Source organism: Molothrus ater, chromosome 1 (genome assembly GCF_012460135.2).
Source record: "Molothrus ater isolate BHLD 08-10-18 breed brown headed cowbird chromosome 1, BPBGC_Mater_1.1, whole genome shotgun sequence".
NCBI classification, from domain to species: Eukaryota; Metazoa; Chordata; class Aves; order Passeriformes; family Icteridae; genus Molothrus; species Molothrus ater.
The window spans coordinates 157,918-177,848 of NC_050478.2; the positions used below are offsets into that span (position 1 = coordinate 157,918).

At 54.5% G+C, this 19,931-nt stretch overlaps 2 protein-coding genes across 2 annotated transcripts; both read left to right on the plus strand.

Moving 5' to 3' along the window:
- Positions 1-2,085: 2,085 nt before the first annotated feature.
- Positions 2,086-3,118, plus strand: LOC118684213 (late histone H2B.L4). Its single transcript, XM_036378984.1, has 2 exons — positions 2,086-2,205; positions 2,882-3,118. The coding sequence occupies exons 1-2, from the start codon at positions 2,086-2,088 to the stop codon at positions 3,116-3,118; spliced, it is 357 nt and encodes a 118-aa protein (XP_036234877.1).
- Positions 3,119-11,129: 8,011 nt separating this feature from the next.
- On the plus strand, positions 11,130-19,676 carry ASB10 (ankyrin repeat and SOCS box containing 10). Its single transcript, XM_036378983.2, has 5 exons — positions 11,130-11,522; positions 15,736-16,003; positions 16,477-16,981; positions 18,693-18,806; positions 19,055-19,676. Exons 1-5 carry the CDS (start codon positions 11,231-11,233, stop codon positions 19,238-19,240), a joined length of 1,365 nt encoding a protein of 454 aa, XP_036234876.1. The 5' UTR covers positions 11,130-11,230; the 3' UTR covers positions 19,241-19,676.
- Positions 19,677-19,931: the final 255 nt, after the last annotated feature.

Below are 19,931 nucleotides of genomic sequence, written 5' to 3' on the forward strand. Positions count from 1 at the left end.
CGGACTTGTGAAATGGAATCCATAAATGTGCTTTAACAGCCTTGGTTTAACCTCAGTCTGTTCTGTGGTGGCAGTGTTCTGGGCTGTGCTGAAACAGCTGTGGCAGACAGATGTCCTGGAGCGCTGATCTCAGAGACAGCAGCAAGCTGAGGCAGTGCCACTTCAAGCTGTTTCAGCTGAGAATTTTCTGGTTTTGCAGAAAAGCAAAACTATTGATAAATTACAGGAGTTGCTCCTCAGGAGCTAGGATGTTCGTTTCTGTAAAAGAAGTGACCCAGCACCTGCACAGTCACACTTGCCTGCTGTCCACAAGCAAGGGTGGCTCTAACACAGCCAGAGGGGGCAGGTGCAGGCTCGCGGGATTCCCTTTGTGTGCTGCAGGTAGATCCATACAGCACAAACCAGCAGCAGCACGAGGCAGGCCCAGCACAGCAGCCTGTACAGCCTCTAGCCCATAGAGTCCAGGGAAGCAGAGGGTAATTCTCTAAAGCTGAGGGTCCAAAGCTGACTGTACTGCTCTGTGCACCAGCCTGCACCCTTGGTGGGTCAAGAGACATCCTGCGCCTAATGCTGAGTGACCAGGTGCTGTTCCTCCACCAACGGGCTCCCTTCCAACTAAATGGGGTTTTTTTCAGAAAAAACAGCTGTGTGTTTATCACTGTGTAAGGCTGTGTATCACAAACAGGGTGGTAGCTGGGGAGGGATACAACAGCCCCAGCTCCTTCAGCACAGGAGTCCCCGTGTGCTGTGCCCAAGGAAACACAGCTCCCATTGCAAGGAGTGGTGGAATGTCCCTCCGAGGGGGACCCTGTACTGCTCCTGACAGCACAGGGCCCCTTAGGAAGCACAGGTGGTGATGTCCCCTGCTCCTCACTGCCAGTATTAGTCACTCCTGTTTCAAGAGGATCCCACTGCCACATATCTTCACGAGCCCATTCTCCTTCACAAACGCACCAACATGGCCATTCCAGCCTGCACTGCCTGATCACGAAGGTTTCAGTGGCTGGGAGCAAGAACCTCGCTGTGGCACTGTCCCCCTTGTCACTGTGACAGTTACTTGCGCCAGGGGAGGGTTATCAGGGGCCTCCCCATTAGGACAGGCTGAGAATAAAGCGACTCAGTGAAACACTGTGGGCTGCACAAGCAGCAGCAGAAGCACTGCCTGATGAGTAGCCCCCCAGCTCACTCTGGGAGATGTGATTTGCTCAGGATGTGCCAGTATGACGTGTGTACCTGAGCAGGAGATTCCACCTGTCAGCACAGAGACTCCCACCAAACCAGGTGTGTTCCCCCACCATACAAGCATGCTGGCATCACCCCTTTATGAAATGGCTGCAGTGGTGTCTGCTGAAAGGCTTCCTTTTCTCTCCAACGTACAGAAAACTCTGTTTTGTTCATGTCCCTGCTATGCTGCTGCACATTTTTCCTGGCTATGCCTAAATCCTGTGTTACATTTACCCTCATTAGTGTAATAATTGGTTTCCAAGACAGGTCAATCCACACTTGGGGTGTCAGCCCTCCACTGCCCCCCTCCTGACACTCCCTGTTGTGTGCAGCAGGTGGGATCCCAAGAGCAGGCTAGGTAGCAGGGGAAATTTGGCTGGTAGGATGTTTGCAGTGCCATCCTTTCATCTCTGGACCTATGCTCCCTGCAGTTACTGTGTTTCCCCTGATGGCATTACCTGTTCCATAGAACAGATGTAATTCCATTTGATTATGGAGTACCTTGAGTACTCCACTTCACAGCCTTGCACCAAAGCAAGATCCCTCCTTTCATCAAGCTCCTTTTGGACTTGGGAATGGCTCTGCTCTGGTAATGCTGTCCCCTGTAAATCAGATGCTTCTGCTCTTGCCCCTCTTTGCCCCGGTTACACTCAAACTTCTCAGGTCTGAAAGTTTAACTGAATCTGTCACTTCCAAGCTCCTCTCAGGCCAGCTGCTTTTCATTTAGTGCAAAGTGGAATCATCAGCCACAGGTGTGTACTTGTCCTGCTTCTTGGGGGCTGCAACTGAGGGGTAGGTCCTGCTACCTGTGCTATATAACCAGCCCTGCAGCACTTGCTGGCTGTTCTGTTGGGGGTTAAGATGAGCCCAGAACCTTTAAAGAAACATGGTCATACTGCTGCCTCTGGGGAAAAAGGATCTAAGAGGAAGCCGAACAGAAAGGAAGCATTTTCAGTCTACATTTACAAAGTATTGAAGCAGGTGAGTAAATGTTTGTTTTCTGCTAGAAATTGCCTTGTACATAAAGTAACTTCTGCCTGTTGTATGTTAGCAGCATAAAGAGCAAGGAAGAAAAATCTGGGTTTCCAGAGAGATGGGGAGAGAAAAAACAGTGTAAGTGTAGGTACAGGAGAGGCCCAGCTGAAGCTTAGAAGTTGAGGGGGTGGATTCTAGGGGTAGTAGAGATGGATCCAGAGCAGAAAGTGTTTCCTAGAGGGAATGAGCTCTGGTGCTTAGCTGCCTGAAGAAATCATTTCATGAAAGTCAGTACAGTAGAAATAGCTGCTTCTGGCCCTGTGAGTAGATGTCTGGTGATTCTTGATGGGGAGATGAGAACATTTTTGGAAGTGGCCGTGAGTTTTCTAGGCCACAGTTGTCAGCATGAGCCTGTAGATACGACATGGAGATGGGAGTATTTCCATCCCTCACAGCCATGTTTTTCATGGGGGTTGTGAGGAGGCTTCTGCCAGTGCAATCCCCAAATCCTATAGCACTATGGGAGCCTATCCTGAGTTTGAAGTGGCCCGTGGTTTGAAACCCTCAGGGTGGCAGCTGTAGGGGCCTTTGGAGTCAGAGCGCCCTGCCTGGGATGGGACCGGAGCTGCCGCTCCCTCAGGTGCTGGGTGGGTGACCCTGAGCTGCTGTTGGGGTCCCACAGGTGCACCCCGACCTCGCCATCTCCTCCAAGGCCATGAGCATCATGAACTCGTTTGTGAACGACATGCTGGAGCGGCTGGCGGCGGAGGCGGCGCGCCTGGCGCAGTACGGGCATCGTGCCACCCTCACCAGCCGCGAGGTGCAGGCGGCCGCGCGCCTGCTGCTGCCCGGGGAGCTGGCCCGGCACGCCGTGTCTGAGGGCACCAAGGCTGTCACCAAGTACACCAGCAGCAAGTGACCCCGGGGACACCAGCCCGAGCACGCCGCCTTCTCCTGCGGGAGAAGCGTTGGCTCTTTGTCAGCTGAGAGAGCAGAACCTCACCTTGTCTGCCTGCAAATAAAAAACGCATAGAAATACAGGGCGTGTCTTTAATCTGGGCATCACAGATTGTGAGGCAGCTTAAACTGTGGCCATGGGGATTGTTTGGGAGGGCTGGAAGAGCAGCTGCTGTTGGAAAACAACCACGTGCAACTAGGAGCAGGACCACAGGGTGTGCCTGGGCAAAGCTGGGGTCCTTATGGGAAGCGTGGTGGGTTCTCTGCAGTTCTCCAAACTCCTTACTATGGCTTTCAGATTCCTGACTGCTAAAACGTCTGCTGCCTTTGACTTTCCTGCTGTTCTTCAACTGCTTCCGGACTGCCCAAGTTATCAGTTTATACTGGTCAGAGGAGATGCTAAATCTCCCTGGGCCAATAGAATCAAATTAGCACTGGGTAAAGGGTTCTTCTAATGTTTATAAACTATTTTCAAAGCTGTTGTCCTTTGGTTGTTTGTTTGTTTTTTTTTTCCTGGTGGATTGTGCAAATGAGAATTTTTCCTTGTTAGCTGTTTTTATGTATTGTTTTTGTTATTGCTGTTGTTTAGTTTGAGTTTTGCTGGTTTTGTGGGGTTTTTTTTTTGTTGTTTTTTTGGTTTTTTTTTTCCTTCTGGTGAAAACTTTCTCCTTTTCTGAGATAGGCAGAACAAAATGAGCTTCACTGACAAGAAAAAAAAACTGTTTTCTTTCTAGATATCTGGCCATCACCTCTACCTGCTTCCAGTGCCTCTAAAGAGAGCTTTATCTTGCAGGGCTCTAAACTGGGCTAGGGCTGGGTGTGCTGTGTTCTGCCTTGGACCATCATGTTAATGAATGGCCCTCACTGCCTTTCCTTGTACCCCCAAGGGCTCCTCACAGGAGGGATCCAGGGCCCTGAAGGGAGCATGGACACCCTTCTTTTGTCTGTCCACGTGGAGCCCACAGGGCTGAGTGCTGTGTCCAGAGCCATACCCCTGTGGTGGCTGGCTTGGCTGCCCCGTAAGCACAGCACCTTCCTGGGATGTGTGGGGATTCCTGGATTCTTGCACAGAGCTGCTGCTTCAGGTCTGTGCTGGAGTGAAGAAAACATGTGGTCCATGTTCTGGGTGGAGATCATAGAATAGTTTCAGTTGAAAGGGCCCTTAAAGCCCATCCAGGTCTCCCTCCCTGCCACAGACAGGGACACCTTCTGCTCCTCCAGGTTGCTCCAAGCCCTGTCCAGCCTGGCTTTGGATGCTTGGGCATCTGTAACTTCTCTGGACAATCTGCTGCAGTGCCTTTTGTCAGCTTCAGGGTGGAACTGGATGCCTGGTTCTAATGTCTTATCTTCACAGCCACTATCAGGGTAGGAGTACCAGGAGGAACCAGAGCTGTGTTAACTTTCAAGGTGACAGTGAATGGGGCAATCCTGGATTTCCCCAGCCTATGAGGTGCTGCTGAGTCTCATGAGCTGTGACAGATGCTGATCTCTGGTGGGGGCCAGCCTGGATATATGGGGTGCTTCTAGAGAGGGCACAGGAGGCAGCAGCACTGAGCATCTCCCCTTCAGCTCCGTCCCTGCTGCTGTGGAGTGGGGCTGGCTGGGAGAGAGCCAAGGGCTGTGCTGGGTGCTCTGTTTCCTTTTGGCTGGAGGACAGCATGGAGAGGGATCTGTTTTCCTCCCTCCAGCCCTCGTGGTGGCTGTGCTGTGGGGAGAGGTGCGTGCTGGCACTAGGGGCAGAGAGCTGTGGGGATGCTCAGCTGCATGTATGGGGCAGAAGCAGGCCTGGGAGAGTCCAGCCCAAGAGTGGGAGGCCTAAGGTGAGGAGAGGCAAGTTTTGCCTTGATCCATAATTGTGGAAAGGAACTAGGTTCTAAACATACCTGCAAGTGAGATTAAAACATAAATGAGGTGGCATGTTGGAAAACAAAGCGATAATTCAACTTTTTTTTTTTTCTTCATGAAAGAGAAAAGCAAAGAATATAGAAAAGAAGGAAAATCCCAAGAATAATTTTGAAAGGCACAGGAAAAGGGGTGACCACCACCACGGGTCCAGAGCTGGCTTATAGAGTGCAACGGGGGAGATCTGTGTTGGTGTGATGGGTCTTTCCCTGGTGGGCTCCCTCTGAGAGCTGGCCAGTGAGCCGGAGAGGGAGCAGAGCCACGGCAGCCAGGCCAGCAGGGTGGGGCACGAAAAGCCTCCTACAAGCAGCCGGGACAGCCAAGGACAGCAAAGACTTCGCCGTTTTGTAGACTTTGCAGCTCCTGTGGCAGGTCAGGTACTTGGTTACAGAGGATGTTGAACGTGGCAAGGTCACAGCCACTCCTATCAACAGCGGGCGTGCGGAGATCCTCATCTTCGCTTGCTAAAATGTCATTGGCTGCTCCTTAGTATCTGGCCGAGGTTGCCTGATGTATCAAAAGTTTATTACTTGCTTGCCTCATGTATCACCTCTTTTAATGACCAGCTTTTAATCACAAGCTCTTTTAATGACCAGTAAAGGGGGTGCCTCATTTTCTAAAATAAACCAGTTTCTGTTCGTTGTTGGAGGCAGATCAAAAGTTTACCTTACAAACCTTTATCTTTGAGGAGGCAATGGAGAAACATTCCTTACTTTTGACTCATTCACTACAGCTTATTTCCCTTCCCAGCAGCTGCTCAGCCGTGCTCTGAGGGATGGGCAGCGCTGGGGAGCCCGGAGCTGCAGTTCTGCTCCTGCCCTGGAGATGGGTCCCTCTGCCTGCCTGAGCTCGGATCCATCCCTGCGGAGTGAGCGGAAGCTCGGATCGGAGCAGCTGCCCGGGTTCCTCTGTCTGAGCCCAGCTCGGAGCAGCTGCCCGGGTTCCTCTGCCTGAGCCCAGCTCGGAGCAGCTGCCCGGGTTCCTCTGCCTGAGCCCAGCTCGGAGCAGCTGCCCGGGTTCCTCTGTCTGAGCCCAGCTCGGAGCAGCTGCCCGGGTTCCTCTGCCTGAGCCCAGCTCGGAGCAGCTGCCCGGGTTCCTCTGCCTGAGCCCAGCTCGGAGCAGCTGCCCGGGTTCCTCTGCCTGAGCCCAGCTCGGAGCAGCTGCCCGGGTTCCTCTGCCTGAGCCCAGCTCGGAGCAGCTGCCCGGGTTCCTCTGCCTGAGCCCAGATCGGAGCAGCTGCCCGGGTTCCTCTGCCTGAGCCCAGCTCGGAGCAGCTGCCCGGGTTCCTCTGCCTGAGCCCAGCTCGGAGCAGCTGCCCGGGTTCCTCTGTTTGAGCCCAGCTCGGAGCAGCTGCCCGGGTTCCTCTGTCTGAGCCCAGCTCGGATCGGAGCAGCTGCCCGGGTTCCTCTGTCTGAGCCCAGCTCGGAGCAGCTGCCCGGGGACCGTGCCCCTTCCTCTGCCGGCAGCCCAGCTCGCTCGGCAGGTGCCTGGCTGGCTCTGTGGATAAGGTGCTGGTTTATGAGAAGTCAGAGCTGTCTCCTGCAGATGTCTGATAGAGCATCGAGCACCGGGTGAGCCCCGGAGGAGTGAGGATTTAAAGCTGTAGACACTTGGTTCTCCAGCGCTCCACTTTTGCATCCTGCTTCGTGTCACACCCCCAACAAAGACCTGAAGAGTGGAGCTGGAGATTGGGCTCACATTCCTCTTACTGTATCCCTGCATTCCTCGGAGATGTGGCAGGGAGTGCAGATGCACGAGGGGCAGGAGGAGGAGGCGGTGGCTCTTGGAACGAGGGAGTTCTGCACTGAACCTGCCCACAGTTCTGTTCACGTTTCCCGTGTGAGGGGTTTCTCTCTCGCTGTGCAGGAATCCTGCTCGTTTCCCCACAGCAGAGTCCCCCTGGAGCTGCCCGGGATGCTGCACAGGATGTCATCCAGGCTATCTTTTCCTGAGGGCTCACCCTGTGTTTAGCTGATGAGCTTTGCTGAGAGCCGTGCTGCAGCTCAGCTGCTTTCACACTGGGCTTGTGGCTCCCGTGAGATGTAGGCAAAGTTGCTTTTAGCCTCTGCTGCCCAGTGACAGAGCACTGGTCACTGTGAGAACAACTCAGAAGTACTCAGGTTACACTACGAGCAAAAACTGTGCAGGCTCTCTTCCAAAGCGTCCTGGGGCTGCCTTGCTCCAGAGGGTCTGTCTTTGTCCAGGTCTGCCTATGCCCTCGCAGGTCTCACAGCAAGTTTTTAGTGCTGCAACACTAAATCCCTCTCATGTTGCATGTCCCTGGCCCCACATCTATGTTCTGACTAAGCTATGCATGTCTGTGGGCTAGAAACAATATTTTTCCTTTGTCCCTTTCTTCAACCTCTCAAAAAGAGCACTACAGTGCTGAATGGGGATTCATGAAAATATCCCCAGTGCCTGTGCTCTGTTTTCTGTTCTCTAAGAGAGCAGGGGCTGAAGAGCATGTGCTCTTTCTCTGGCACAGAGGAGGAGCAGCAGGCAGAGATCCCTGAGGTCTGTTAGGAGTGCAGCAGGTTTGAGGGGAGGGAGCTTTTTGGACAGTGGAGGCTGGCAGCAGTGTGCAGACCTTGTGTATTCCCCTTGCCATGTAGTGTCCCTTGGCAGCCGTGCTGCCAGGTGGTGCTCTGGTGTCTCATCAGACACTGCTCCAAACAGCACAGGAGGAAAATGAGCTGGTGATGGATAGCCCTGGTGATGCCAAAGCTGTTAAAATATGAACCTCTGATGTACAGCTGGGGTTGCAGCAATGGACTCTCACCCTCTCTGTGCTCAGCTGCTCGCGTTGGGGATGGTGCTGCTCTGGGTCACTTCCCTTCTCTTTAGGCTGGGCTTGGCTGCTGTCTCTGAGGGCTGGCAGCTTGTGGTGGCCTTGGAATCCCTGCGTGGAGGAAAGGAGATGGGGCATGCTCAAAGGTCAGGCAGGCACTCCCCCATCACCAATGCACTGTTGCCTGAAGCTCTGTCACTCCTGATGCTGCCAGTGCTGTAATGGCACCGAGCATACTTGGAGCTGCCTCCACCTGTGTTCTCCCCAGCAAGGGTTGCTACAAAGAGTTCATTTCCTTGGGGTTTTTCTCTCTTTTCATGCTCTGTGTGCTCTGGATTCCCACAATAATGCTGCTTTCTTCATCTCCCCTGCTCAGGATTGTGCCTGGGGGTGTGGGAGGTACTCAGACTAAGTGAAAAAGTAAATCCTATGTTGTAACCACAACTTCCAGGGCCATATAAAGGGGGTCAGGAGGCATCCTTGTTCTCATCCCTGTCCTCTCCCAGTGTAGCCCTGCATTACCTGATGCCAAACTGGGCAGAGACAGGAAGACCTGCTGTCTGGTGAGGTGACCCTGACCTGGAGCCCTGGGGAGACTCGCAGTGTCCCTGGTACCTGGAAGCTGCTCTGGGGCTGGAGGTCACTGGGATGGGGACTCAAGGTGTGCTCTCACATAAACAATATGCACTGGCCTGGGCTCAGCACAGGTACCAGTGGTGCCCTGTTTGGCCTCTGAGGAAGAGGAGGAGGATGCTGCTGCCATGTGGCCCCATGGCGGGTGTGGGGCTGGAGGAGAGGATGACATGGGCAGAGTGGCCCCATGAGGAATGGCTGCTGCAGGCCACACGCCGTTTTCCCATTAGTGAGTGTTTAGTTCAGCGTTTTAAATAATTGTGTCCTCGGAATGATATTTAAAATCCATTTGGGAGGCAATGAGGCGGGAAAGTGCCTGTGCCATTGTGATGACGCTGCTCGGGCCGTGCCACACATGCATATTGCAAACTCGTTACAGGCTCGTCTCCACGCACGCTGCTCCCTCCCCACACAGCCTCCTTCAGAGAGGCTCTCAATGCCTCTCCCCCACCATGGCTGCAGTGCTGGGCCTTATGGAGACATTCGTGTGACCAGATAGACGTGGTGTCCTCTGGGGTGAGGGGTAAGGCACAGCCGGGTCATGTCACCTGGGTGCTGTCCATGGGAATGGAGGTGTGTGGGCCATGCCTGGTGATGGAACTCTTGTTCAGGGCTCCTGGCGTTCACCTGTGGTCGCTTTCTGACCAGCCCTTGACTTGTGTCACTGCAGGCTCCTGACCCTGAAGTCCCAGGGCTTTCAGCTGGGGTGCTCAGGGCACTGTTGGAGGAGTTGTGTCAGCTGTCCTGGGCTGGCTCTGAAGCTGAGGACAATCCTGTGCTCCTGAATGTCCATGGCAGATGCACGAGCTGGAGGGACTGGTGTGAGGGAGCTGATGGAGCAGCAGCAGCAGTTCTGTGGGTGCTGGTTAATGCTGGCTGGAAGAGTGGCCTTGCTGCTCTCTCTGTTTCTCTCTGACTGCTGTGTGGGCACCCTCTGTGCCCCCTCAAGCCATGCAAGATGGAAATCCTGTGTGGGAGGACAAGGCAGAATTCAGTCCGTATCCTCTTCCTCCTGACCATGTTCAGACTCTCCTAGCCAGGGGCTCCCACTGTGGTTTTTCTCAGTGCTGCCTTGTGACCAAACATTGGTGGGGTGAGGATGAAAGCCCCAGGTGCACTTATAGACATGTTGTATTCTGACATTTGTCTCTTTCTCAGTGACCCAGCTGGCTGCCATTCTGGCTGGGAAATGGATGGCTCTGACACCCTTTTCTCTGCCTGCAGCTGAGGACCCTCAGTGTCCCTGTGGACTTTCCTACTTGGTACCTGTGGGTGCAGGGCTTGGAGATGCTGAAGGAGTCTGTTTGTGTTTTGTGGGTTTGGTGTTTTTTGTTGTTTTTCCTTTCTGTGTGGGTTTTTTGTTTGTAGTTTTGGGTTGATTGGTTTGTTTGAAGTGGTTTTAGGGATTTTTTTTTTTGTTGTTGTTAGCCATGGGAATGGGAGAAAATGTCCAGGGTAGCTGGTGCAGTCAAGGACGTGCAGACGCAGGTGTGTGAAATGCTGAGTGTGAGCAGGGGCAATGGGTGGGGGACACCTGCAGGCAGGGTGCTCCTCCCAAGGACCTTTCCTGTATGGCCTTGGGTGTGGGAACAGTGCTGAGTGAGAGGGGCTCGTTTGGGATTCTGGTCCCAAGCCCCTAACTGGGTGAAAATGATGGCATTGGTTCCAGGAACAGCACAAGTTGTAAAGACAGGTTGGAGAGGAACTAAGAGTTCTTAGCTTGTCCTCTTCCTCATCTCTTAGGGAATACAGACTTCCTGAACTTAAAGTTCCCCAAGTCAGGGCTGCTGCTCTGACCCCTCACCTGGCTGGAGGAGACTCTGCAGCTAGAGTGCCGGCTCCAAAGAGGAGCTGGAGATGCAGCCACTGCATCCTTCAGGAGAACAATGTGCTCCCAGCCCAGCACCAGGGCATGCTGCGCTGGCACAGAGAAGCTGTGCTGTGGCAATGGGAATGTTTGGCATGATCCCAGTCCTGGGACTGGTTCATGGACCCTCTTCAGCTTCAAGGTTCTCTTTGCTCTGCTCTGGAAACAGCTGCCAACAGGAACACAAGCAAAATCTGGCTCCCTGTTTGATCAGCACCTCCAGCCACACCACGAAGAACTTGACTAGAGTTTGGAACCAATGTGACAGTGTTGTACAAGCTGTTTTTCTCAGGGCTCCCCTCTCTGCCCTTCTGTATCCTGCCCAGCCCTGTGGGCAGCCAGCCTTGCTGCCCTGGGAAGGGGCTGATTCCCAGAGCGGTGTGTGGTACTTGTCAGGGTCCTTTGGTCCCTGTGGAGCTGCATGTGGGGAAGAGCTCTGTCCTTGGGACTTTGACTTCTGAGCCCGAGTCTGATCCAGGCCTTTCCCAGCTCCCCTCTCCCAGCTGCCTCCCTGCCGTGGTTGCCCCACCCTGCTCTGCCTGTCTCTCCGTGGGAGCACTGTGTGGAGCAGGGGCTCTCTGCAGAGCCAGCAAGCACAAAGAGCATTCCAGGCTGCCTGCCACCCCTCTCATGTGCCTAGTCCGTGCTGGTGATTGCACCCAGCAGCTGAAAATAAGCTCTTGGAAGAAGGGGGGATGGTGATGAGGAGCTGCCAAGCCAGGCTATTTATACTGGGTGATTCAGGCCTCTGCCTGAGTCCAGCCAGATGCAGGGGAGCTGGAACCCAGGAGCAGCCTGTAGAGGACAAACCCTTGACCAAGAGGGTCTTTGCTGTAATAGCTCATTCGCTGTGTGGCTCAGCCTCCTCTGGTGAGTTACCTGTGATGGACTGCACCTCTCCTCTCCGCTCTGCCCCTCAGCGAGTGCTGCAGCCAACTCCCTGGAAGGATTCCTGCAGTGTGAGCTCCCAGCACAGCGAGCACAGCCTGAGCCCACGTGGCTGGGGACACCAGCATGGCCGCCTGGAGCCACTGCAGTGCCAGGACCTGCTGGTCCAGAATGCACTCTTCACTGGAGACCTGGACATGGTGCAGAAGTACTTCACCAAGAGCTCAGCCATCAATCTCATCATCGAGACCAGGGGCGATGAGCTGCGCTGGACTAGCAGCAAACGTGGTGGGTATGAGGGACTGGGACATGGGGGGGATAGAAAATGCCCAGGATGGGTCCAAGGATAGGGCTCAGGCACCTGAGAAAAATATTGAAAGGAATCCCCAGTGGGGGAAGAAGGACTTGAGAAGAACAGCTTTAGTGTGAGGAAGGAAGTCTCCGAGGTTGTATAACAAGTAGTAGCGGGCTTGTTGAAGGTGGCATGAGGCAGATCCATTGGGAAATAATGAGAACAGGGCCCCTGGAAGAGTTGCTGGAGAAGCACATCCTCAGGACTGTCCTGTTAGAGATTGCTGGGATGGATGTGAAACACGTGTCAGGTGGGGAGTGTGCATGGGTGGAGAGGCACCAGAGAGAACAGAGCAGAATGCTGATTTGACCAGGGGAGCAGAAATCCAGTCTATGAGAAAGATGGTGGAAACAAACTTTCCTCAGTGACAGGAGGCAGGAGCTGATCATTCTTGGTGTTTCTTTCCATCTGTACATCTCACTTGTCCATCTCTACTTTGTGCAGGCACATCTTGGGGCTACCACACATGCTTCCACACTCTCTGGTCCCTTTTACTTGCCTTCTCATCAGCATGCTCCATAAGTTCTTCAGTAAGCAGTGCAGCTGGTGTGTGTGTCCAAGGCAGAGGTGTGCTGGGCAGCCTGGGTGTGCCCTGCCCTTGCTCTTGCTGCTGTCACCTGGTGACCTGGTGCAGGCAGACTCCCAGAATTTAAGAGCGTCAAGTGGGGAAGGCCTTTAACTGTATTTGTCCTGGCTGGTGGCAGAAGCCACCCATAGGAGAATGGAAGAGCTGTTGACAAAGCTGAAATGAAAGCTCTGCTTTCCCAGGGGAGCAGGCCAGATGTCCTGATGCTGAGACAGACAACAGCATTCTGTGGGGATCCACTGCAGCAAGAGACAAACAGGGTGCATGGCCTTGCCAAGGCACATGCTCATACTTGAGAGTGATGAAGATTATTTACTGAGCTGCAAGATTTGTAAGACCCAGGTTTTGAATTGTTACAGTCTACTTAGGAATGAAATCACTGAAGGTGTTAGTGAAGGTTAAGTGAAGGTGTTACCTTCTGTGCAAGTGAGATCACTTGTCACTAAAATACAGACTGAGTGTGGTAACTCCTGTCTTGTGCCAGGCTGGCAGGCACTGGAGCGGCCAGTCTCTCTCTGCTGGTAAAGGTTTGTGCCCAGAGAAAATGGAACAACGTGAAACAACCTCATGCAGAAATTTCTCTAACCAACAAAGTTTCAAGACATAAAAAACCCAACCAAACAAGATTATTCCTCAAGCACAGAGCAAAAATGTGCTGCCAAATTTGTCAGATCAGAATGCAGAACAAAAACCAAAACAAACCTTCGTGCTACTGAGGCTTGTCTCTGTATCTCACTGATCGTGCAGGGACAGGTTCCCAGAACTCAGTGACCTTAACAGGAGGTTCTAGTGACCTTGTCCTTCCCAGATCACCTCGCTGGCATTTTAAGGTGTCCAGAGGAAGTGTAAACTGTCTGGTGTCACTGATACTTACACCACTTGCTGCCTCCCTGGTGCGTGACTGGGAACCTCAAGCTTCCATGGGATACCTGCTTACATCCTTGGGTAAATAGAGGGTCCCATCAGGTGAGAACATCTGCCAGGGGCTTCCCTTTCTTTACCTTTTTGTAGGTACATTTCAGTTAGACAAGGTGAAGTTTGCACACACAGAGCAAACTGGATACTGTCAGCATAGGACTTGCTCATTTATTTTCATTACTGAGAAGAGTAAAGTTCCCAGTCTTACACTCGGCTCTAGTCCTCTGGTAATTGTTGCTTGGTGATCTCTTGGGGTCACTTAACTGGTGTTTAGCTGCATGATCTGAGTAGTTCCATGACACAAAATTAGACGGAACTCCACTAGCCTTCCATGCAGTTTGACATGTTCTCTAGATCACATGGTGTGGCCAATATGTGCACGGTGCTAATGCCAGTGAGCAGGGCATGCTCTGCTGTGACCCAGGTGGGCAGGCTGGCTGTGTGAGCCAGGTGGGCTCAGAGGAAAGCACCAGCTCAGGTGACAGCACTGCAGTGAGCAGCCAAGCCAGGGGAGTGTCTGAGGGCTGAAAGGGAGCACTAAAGTTACGCAGGGGCTCTGTGCAAGGCTGGATATCAAAAAAGAGGAGGAAGTGGGAAGGATCTAAAGGATAATTACCTCCAATTTTTCCCATCCTTGTACCTATTTCTACCATTTCTTTGGCTTTGATTAAAACTAGCTGTCCTGTAGCTTGTTTAAAAATCTTCCTAGTGCCAATGGCTCAGGTGTAACTGGTAGATGGGTGTGCAGTGCTGGAGACATGTGTGGAGCCAAGAGGTGAACAAAGGCATGGAGATGTGTGTGGAGCTGCTGGGGTCATGCTGCTGTGGTCTGGGCAGCACCGGGCAACACGCTGAGTAGGCATGACACCATTTCCCTCTCTGTTGTCTTAGTGATGCCTTGACCCCTTCAAGCTCCCCTGCCCTTCCTGAAGGTTTCCCCTTCACAGCAGGGCACTGCTGAGGTACTGCTGCCTAAGTGGAGAGCCTTTATCAGCCTCTTGGCCCCAGTGTTTGGTCACAAGGTTTCCCAGAATAGAACAGCTGAGACTTCAGCTGTGCCCAGCCTGAGCCAAAGAGGGGGGTGTGATGTGTTCCCCCTCCCTGGGAACGCCCTGGGCTGCCTGGCAGGCAGGCAGACTCTCGGCCCAAACAAGGCTGCTGGTGGGGCTGTGCCTCAGAGCCTGGCTGGGTGCACCAGCAGGTCGTGTCCTGCTCTCTGAGGAGAGCCTGCTTGGGTGCTATGGGCAGCACCACAGGCGGAAGAGATGAGAGCCAGGAGCCCATCCGCACACGGCAGGCACATGGCCCTGCCCAGGTGTTCTGGCAGGCCCTGCTGGCTGGGGATCAGGGCACCATAGCCAAGATCCTCCAAGATCCTCAGAACAACCTGAGCCCCAGCACTGTGTTTGACACCAGTGACCTGGAAGAGTGGAAGAATTACCGCTTCAACCCCCGCGGGCTGAGTACGGGGAGCAGCAGGGCTCAGCCTGGGCTGTGGGCTGTGGGGCACGGCTGCAGTGGGGCTCAGCCTGGGCTGTGGGCTGTGGGGCATGGCTGCTGGGGTTATGGGTGCTCCTTGTCTTGCAGAGCAGTGGGAACGGGAACAAGAGCGTGGGGATGTGGTCAGGTTCTCCTGTGTTCCTTGTGGAAAGGGGTTCCTGTTTCTGAGAGCACAGGGTGCTTCCAGGAAACCTGGTCCCTCCCACAGGGATTGTCTCAAGTGCTTGGGAGCTGCTCTGTGTGCAGCCTGCTGTGTGCTGTGTGCTCCCACTGCGGGTTGTGCCAGACTAACACAGCATGGGTTAGACCTTTGAGATGGGCCTGTCACAACAGGACAGCCTGTGATGGCTGTCATAACAGGAGTTAGACCTTTGAGATGGTGCAGTCTGAACCTGGCCCTGGAAAACACAGGTGACGTTCTGCTTCTGCAAGAAGGAGCTGAGAGGATGCAGTGTGGAACACACCATGCAGTCTGGGATGTCTCCAGCTCAGTCTGGGTAGGCAGTAAGAAGCACAGTTTAAGGACATTTTTTCTTGTGGCATCTGCAGGCTGTTAGCCAGCAGAAAGCACCGCCTCAGCGGTGGGTTGTGCTGGGTCAGCATCTTTGAGAGCTGGCACATTTCAGCCCCTTGCTCTCTCCTAGGCTCTAGATGTCCAGCTCTGCTGTAGCTTGTTGTCTGCAGCCCACTCAGGGCTTGTTTGAGTCCCTGTGTGTGTGGTAGTTGGCTCTGACACCTCTCTACGGGCCTGGTTCCTTGTGTTTGTGGTGCTTCACACACGGTGTTTGGCCCAGCCATCTCACTGCCATCAGCCCTGCTCGTGCCCCAGACCCTCCATCTGCTGCACCCCGGAGAGCAACAGCCCCGTGTCCCCCCTGAGGCACAGGTGAAGGGCACAGTGCCCAGAGCAGCCTCTGCTGCGGGCTGCTGCTTCCTGGAGCTCCCTGTCTGCACGGCTGTGTGGCCTGAGAGCCTTCCAGGGATCTCTGCCTTGGGGCCAGGCCCAGTGCAGCATATTGCAGGGAAGGGACTTGATGTCCCTTGAGGGGGAACACTCGTCTCTCAGGGGGATGTACCTCAAGGAAAAGGGCAGGTGTTTGTGCACCGCGGCTGGATGTGGCTCGCTGAGCTCTGTTCCCCCGCAGGACTGTGGTCGCTGAGCTACGAGCAGGAGCTGACCACGCCGCTGCACATCACGGCGGGCCGGGGCTACACGGAGTGTCTGCGGCTGCTGCTGCTGCGCGGCGCCGCCGTGGACCTGGCCCCGGGGGGCAGGACGGCCCTGCATGAGGCCTGCGCGGCCGCCAGCCCCGCCTGCGTGCGGCTGCTGCTCCGCGCCGGGGCCGACCCCGAGGCCGTCTCCGAGCAGGGCTACCGGCCCCTGCACCTCTGCAAGAGCTCCGACTCCATCGGGTGAGTCCTGCTGAGAGGAGCAGCCAGCCTCCCGCCCCTCAAGGCTAATCCCGTGTGGGAGGGGTCCCTCCTCAGCCCTGAGGATGGGCTGGTGGGTGCAGAACGGGGCTGGCCCTGGTGCCTGGTCCTGGACCGGGATCACCGCTGAGGTCCAGCAGGTGACTTCAAGCTCGTATCCTTAGCAGGTGCAGCTGAGGAGCCGGTGGTCACACTGTAATGTTCAGGGTGCTCCTGTGCAGATCCACTGCGCGTGTGAGCAGGCACGAGGTGTGACAACACTTAGGAGGTCTGTGCAGAGTTAGCTGCGCAGGGTGGCAGCATCTCTGCTCACCAGTCATCCCGGCTTAAAAACGCTGCTCCAGGGCACGAGGAGCAGGGATTTTCGGACTCTGGGGAAAAGCTGGGATGGTACAGATGTGGGAGCTGGGAGGTGGAGATGAGGAATGGTCAGCAAGTCGCCTTGGCCCGCACAGGTGTGTCCAGCAGCTGTTGCAGCACGGTGCCAGTGTGAACAGTCAGACGGAGGAGGAGCAGGACACAGCGCTGCATGTGGCATCGCGGCACGGCCTGGCAGAGCACGTCCAGCTGCTTCTGCAGCACGGGGCTCAGCTGGACGTGAGGAACAAGGAGGGGCAAACACCGCTGAATGCTGCCTGTGCCCAGCAGCACCAGCCCCAGGACATGGACCGCTACTACCGGGTGTGCCAGCTGCTGGTGGAGAGCGGTGCCAGCGTCAACGCCGAGGACCGGGACCGGCAGCACCCGCTGCACCTGGCCTGCAAGAATGCCAACGCTCAAATCGCGGAGTTACTGCTGGCCCGGGGTGCCAATGTCAATGTCATGAACTACGGCGGCAACACGGCCCTGCACAACATCCTGCAGGTGGCTGCCTACAAGCGGGAGCACCGCCCGGAGCTCGTGGTGCGAGCGCTGCTCAACCACGGCGCCGTGCGCGTCTGGCCGGGCTCCCTCCTCAAGGTGCGGGGACTGGGTGGGAGGGGAAGGCTGTGAGCAGCACTAGGGCCCCCGTGGGCCCTCCTGTCGCAGCCGGGCTTATTCCAAGGCAGCCTGTTCGCTGTCCTGCCCTGCCTAGGGTCTGGGAAGGGAGAACTGGCGTTATTGGCATGGGAATCCCTGATGCTTTCTCCTGGGGTGTGTTTTGCGGTATTACTCTCCTGCTTGTCTGCTAAGCTGTGTGGACAGAACTCACCCAGTTTCCATAATTACTTACTCTAGAAATTGTTAGTCCTTTTCCTCTGGAGGTGTTTCTTCTCAGGGGCACACCCTCCAGCTCCTGCTGTCTCTGCAAAACACCCGCAGACAAAGGGTTAATTTCCTGTCTTAATTCCTGAGCACTGCAATAATTACCCAGCCCGGAGATCAGCAGATTGCTCTCCCCTTTGGGAAAATACAGGAAAATCAACAATTAACACTAATTAATCTCCTATTAACGCCAGATAATGAGGATCACTGGTACAGCCAGAATAGACTCTGACAGCTACTGCTGGCCTGGGCCATGGGGAGTGGCAGCCCGGAGCCAGGGAAATCTGCCTCGGTGCAGCTTTGCCTGGGTGGGGTGCTCTCCAAAGGCTGCGCTGTTGCTGGGTACATGGCACTGGTGTGTCACCTGCACCTACACCAACGTGGGACACACCAGAGATGTGGTACAAATACCTGTGAAGTACTCTGCGGCTCTGTGCCACCCTTGACATGGGCACAGCGCTGCTCTAGACACAGGTACAGATGTCTCTGCAGCCAAAGAGGCACAATCCTGCATCCCTGAGCCCCCGATGTGGCCCTCAAAAGAGGCATGGTGTACTGTGCTCTGTCTGATCACAAAATGAATGCCAGTCCCTGCCCTGGAATGGCTTATGCTCTAACTACTGCAATGTGAGGTAAGGAGTCTGGTGTAAAGCAAAGGGTTGGTGTTTATGAGCTCCTTGCAGCAGTGAAGCTGGTGGAGATCATCACCCCAGCCATGCACGATGGTCCCTGTGTCTGAGGAGGAGCTGTGGGTTGTGCTGAAGGCAGCCATGCTGTGCATGTTGGGTGATGGCTCAGCCCTCCTCTTTGCAAGGAGGGATGCTCTGGTGCTCCATATCTGCAGTGGTTTTTCTCTCCTGGGTCAGAATGAGGGAAGGACAGGAGTTCACCAGATTTACTATATCTGGTTGAGCAGTACTTTAGGAGGTGAGTAGGGCTTGCAGGATCTTGCCAAATGATGACGATCACCTGCTCTTGATGCCTTAAGTTTTAGCTTTCATATTTTCCAGATTCTGTACTGCATTAGTGCATAACTCTGAACTTTGCTTAAAGTGTTAGCAAGCTCTCTTCACAGCTTAGTCAGACAAAACAATACCTTTCCAGCCCCAGAACCAAGGATACCATTCCAGCTTCAGGCCAAAACCTGTAAACAACAGGGAGTTGAGGAGAGCAAACTGGGAGGATGGGGCTGCATAACCTGGAGCTGTAATTGGACAATTAACCTCAATATGTAAATGGACCAAAACTTATAAAAATATGACAACTCGTGACTCGGAGTCCATCTTGGGTGTAGCCTCAGCCAGACTCTTGTGCTGCCCAGGGTGCATCCTTTGAAGGCCTTTTAATCAATCCCTGCTTTATCCCTTTAACGCTGTCCAGTCCGTGTTCCAGGTGGCCTCTCAAGGCATCTGTCTGTCTGTGCCAGGTGCTGCGGTGCTGCCACAGCTGCCCGCGTGTCATCGAGGCCCTGGTAAACAGCTACAGCCACGTGCACGTCTCCGAGGACTGGCTGGCAGCAGTTCCAGCAGAGGTGGTGCAGGTAAGGGAACCAGTGCTGGCTGCTGCTGAGGAACACATGTCCAGGCTGTGATGGGTTCTGCCAGGGGCATCTTGGCCTGGAGGGTTGGGTGGAGCTGGGGCTGCCAGGGGGGCTGCAGGCACAGGGATGGGGCTGTTGGGGTTGGGGAGGATGCTCCATAGTGAGGCAAGTGGATATCTGGTTCTACCTCTGGTCCCAGGGTGATATCTTCAGCTGTGCATGCCTCTGGTCCTTTTTTCTCTCTGTAGAAATACCCATGTTTCTACCAGTCCCTTTTCTCCCTGGGGCACAGACCTCGCTCCCTGCAGCACCTGGCTCGCTGCGCGCTCAGGAGCCTCCTGGAGGGCCGGCTGCTGCTGGTCCTGTCCCAGCTGCATCTGCCCAGTGCCCTGCACCAGTTCCTGCTGCTCGGCTTCGAGGACGTTCTCTACTAGGGCTGGCAGTTCCAGTCCTGCTGTGCCTTTCTGTGCAGATGTTCCACCCCTGCCAGTGCAGTCTGTGCTTTACAGCTTCCCCCTTCCCCTCGCCCCATCCTGCCTGGCCACATCAGCCCCCTGTGCCAAGCCTGCTGCTGCATCCCAGTCCCAGCCAGCCTTGTGCTCTGTATCATGCACCTGTTTTGGAGTGTTCTGTTTGTCCATACTAATCCAGACAGACTCCAGACTAACAAAAGGAGGTATGGGAATTAGGGAATTTTGTGGTACAAGAAGCAAAGACACTGCATGGATCACAGGCTTAGTAGTAGGGTACCAGATTCCCTATCCCAAATCCAAATACCCTAGCCTGTACTAGGCAACTCTGTGGTCCTGTCTTTAGTCAAGTTGGTTGGTCTGTACCCAAAGATGTTTGGAATAAATCCTGTTCTTTATACCAACCCGAGCATGACTTCTTCATTTCTTTGAAGACTTTTCTGACAGAGCTCACCTGTCATGCCAAGCGATGAGGGCATGTGCACTCAGAGCTGTGCACCCACCTGCTTCTCAGAGGGACATGTGTGGTGGGTGTTGAGTCAAGCCCCTTTCATGAAGGTGCCATGTCTGGGTTACCTGGCTCAGGAGCTTGGGACAGGGTGGCCGTGCTTGTGCAGCACTGAGGACCTTGCTGCTGGTGGGAAGGAATGTGTCC

What these genes read in the sequence shown, in the direction of transcription:
- LOC118684213 (XM_036378984.1), top strand. Translation starts at nt 2,086, where the DNA reads ATGAGCCCAGAACCTTTAAAGAAACATGGTCATACTGCTGCCTCTGGG. An exon ending in TTTACAAAGTATTGAAGCAG is followed by an intron (nt 2,206 to 2,881) that starts GTGAGTAAATGT and finishes GGGGTCCCACAG; the next exon opens with GTGCACCCCGACCTCGCCAT.
- ASB10 (XM_036378983.2), top strand. Translation starts at nt 11,231, where the DNA reads ATGGACTGCACCTCTCCTCTCCGCTCTGCCCCTCAGCGAGTGCTGCAG. An exon ending in CTGGACTAGCAGCAAACGTG is followed by an intron (nt 11,523 to 15,735) that starts GTGGGTATGAGG and finishes GTTCCCCCGCAG; the next exon opens with GACTGTGGTCGCTGAGCTAC. An exon ending in TTCCAGCAGAGGTGGTGCAG is followed by an intron (nt 18,807 to 19,054) that starts GTAAGGGAACCA and finishes TTCTCTCTGTAG; the next exon opens with AAATACCCATGTTTCTACCA.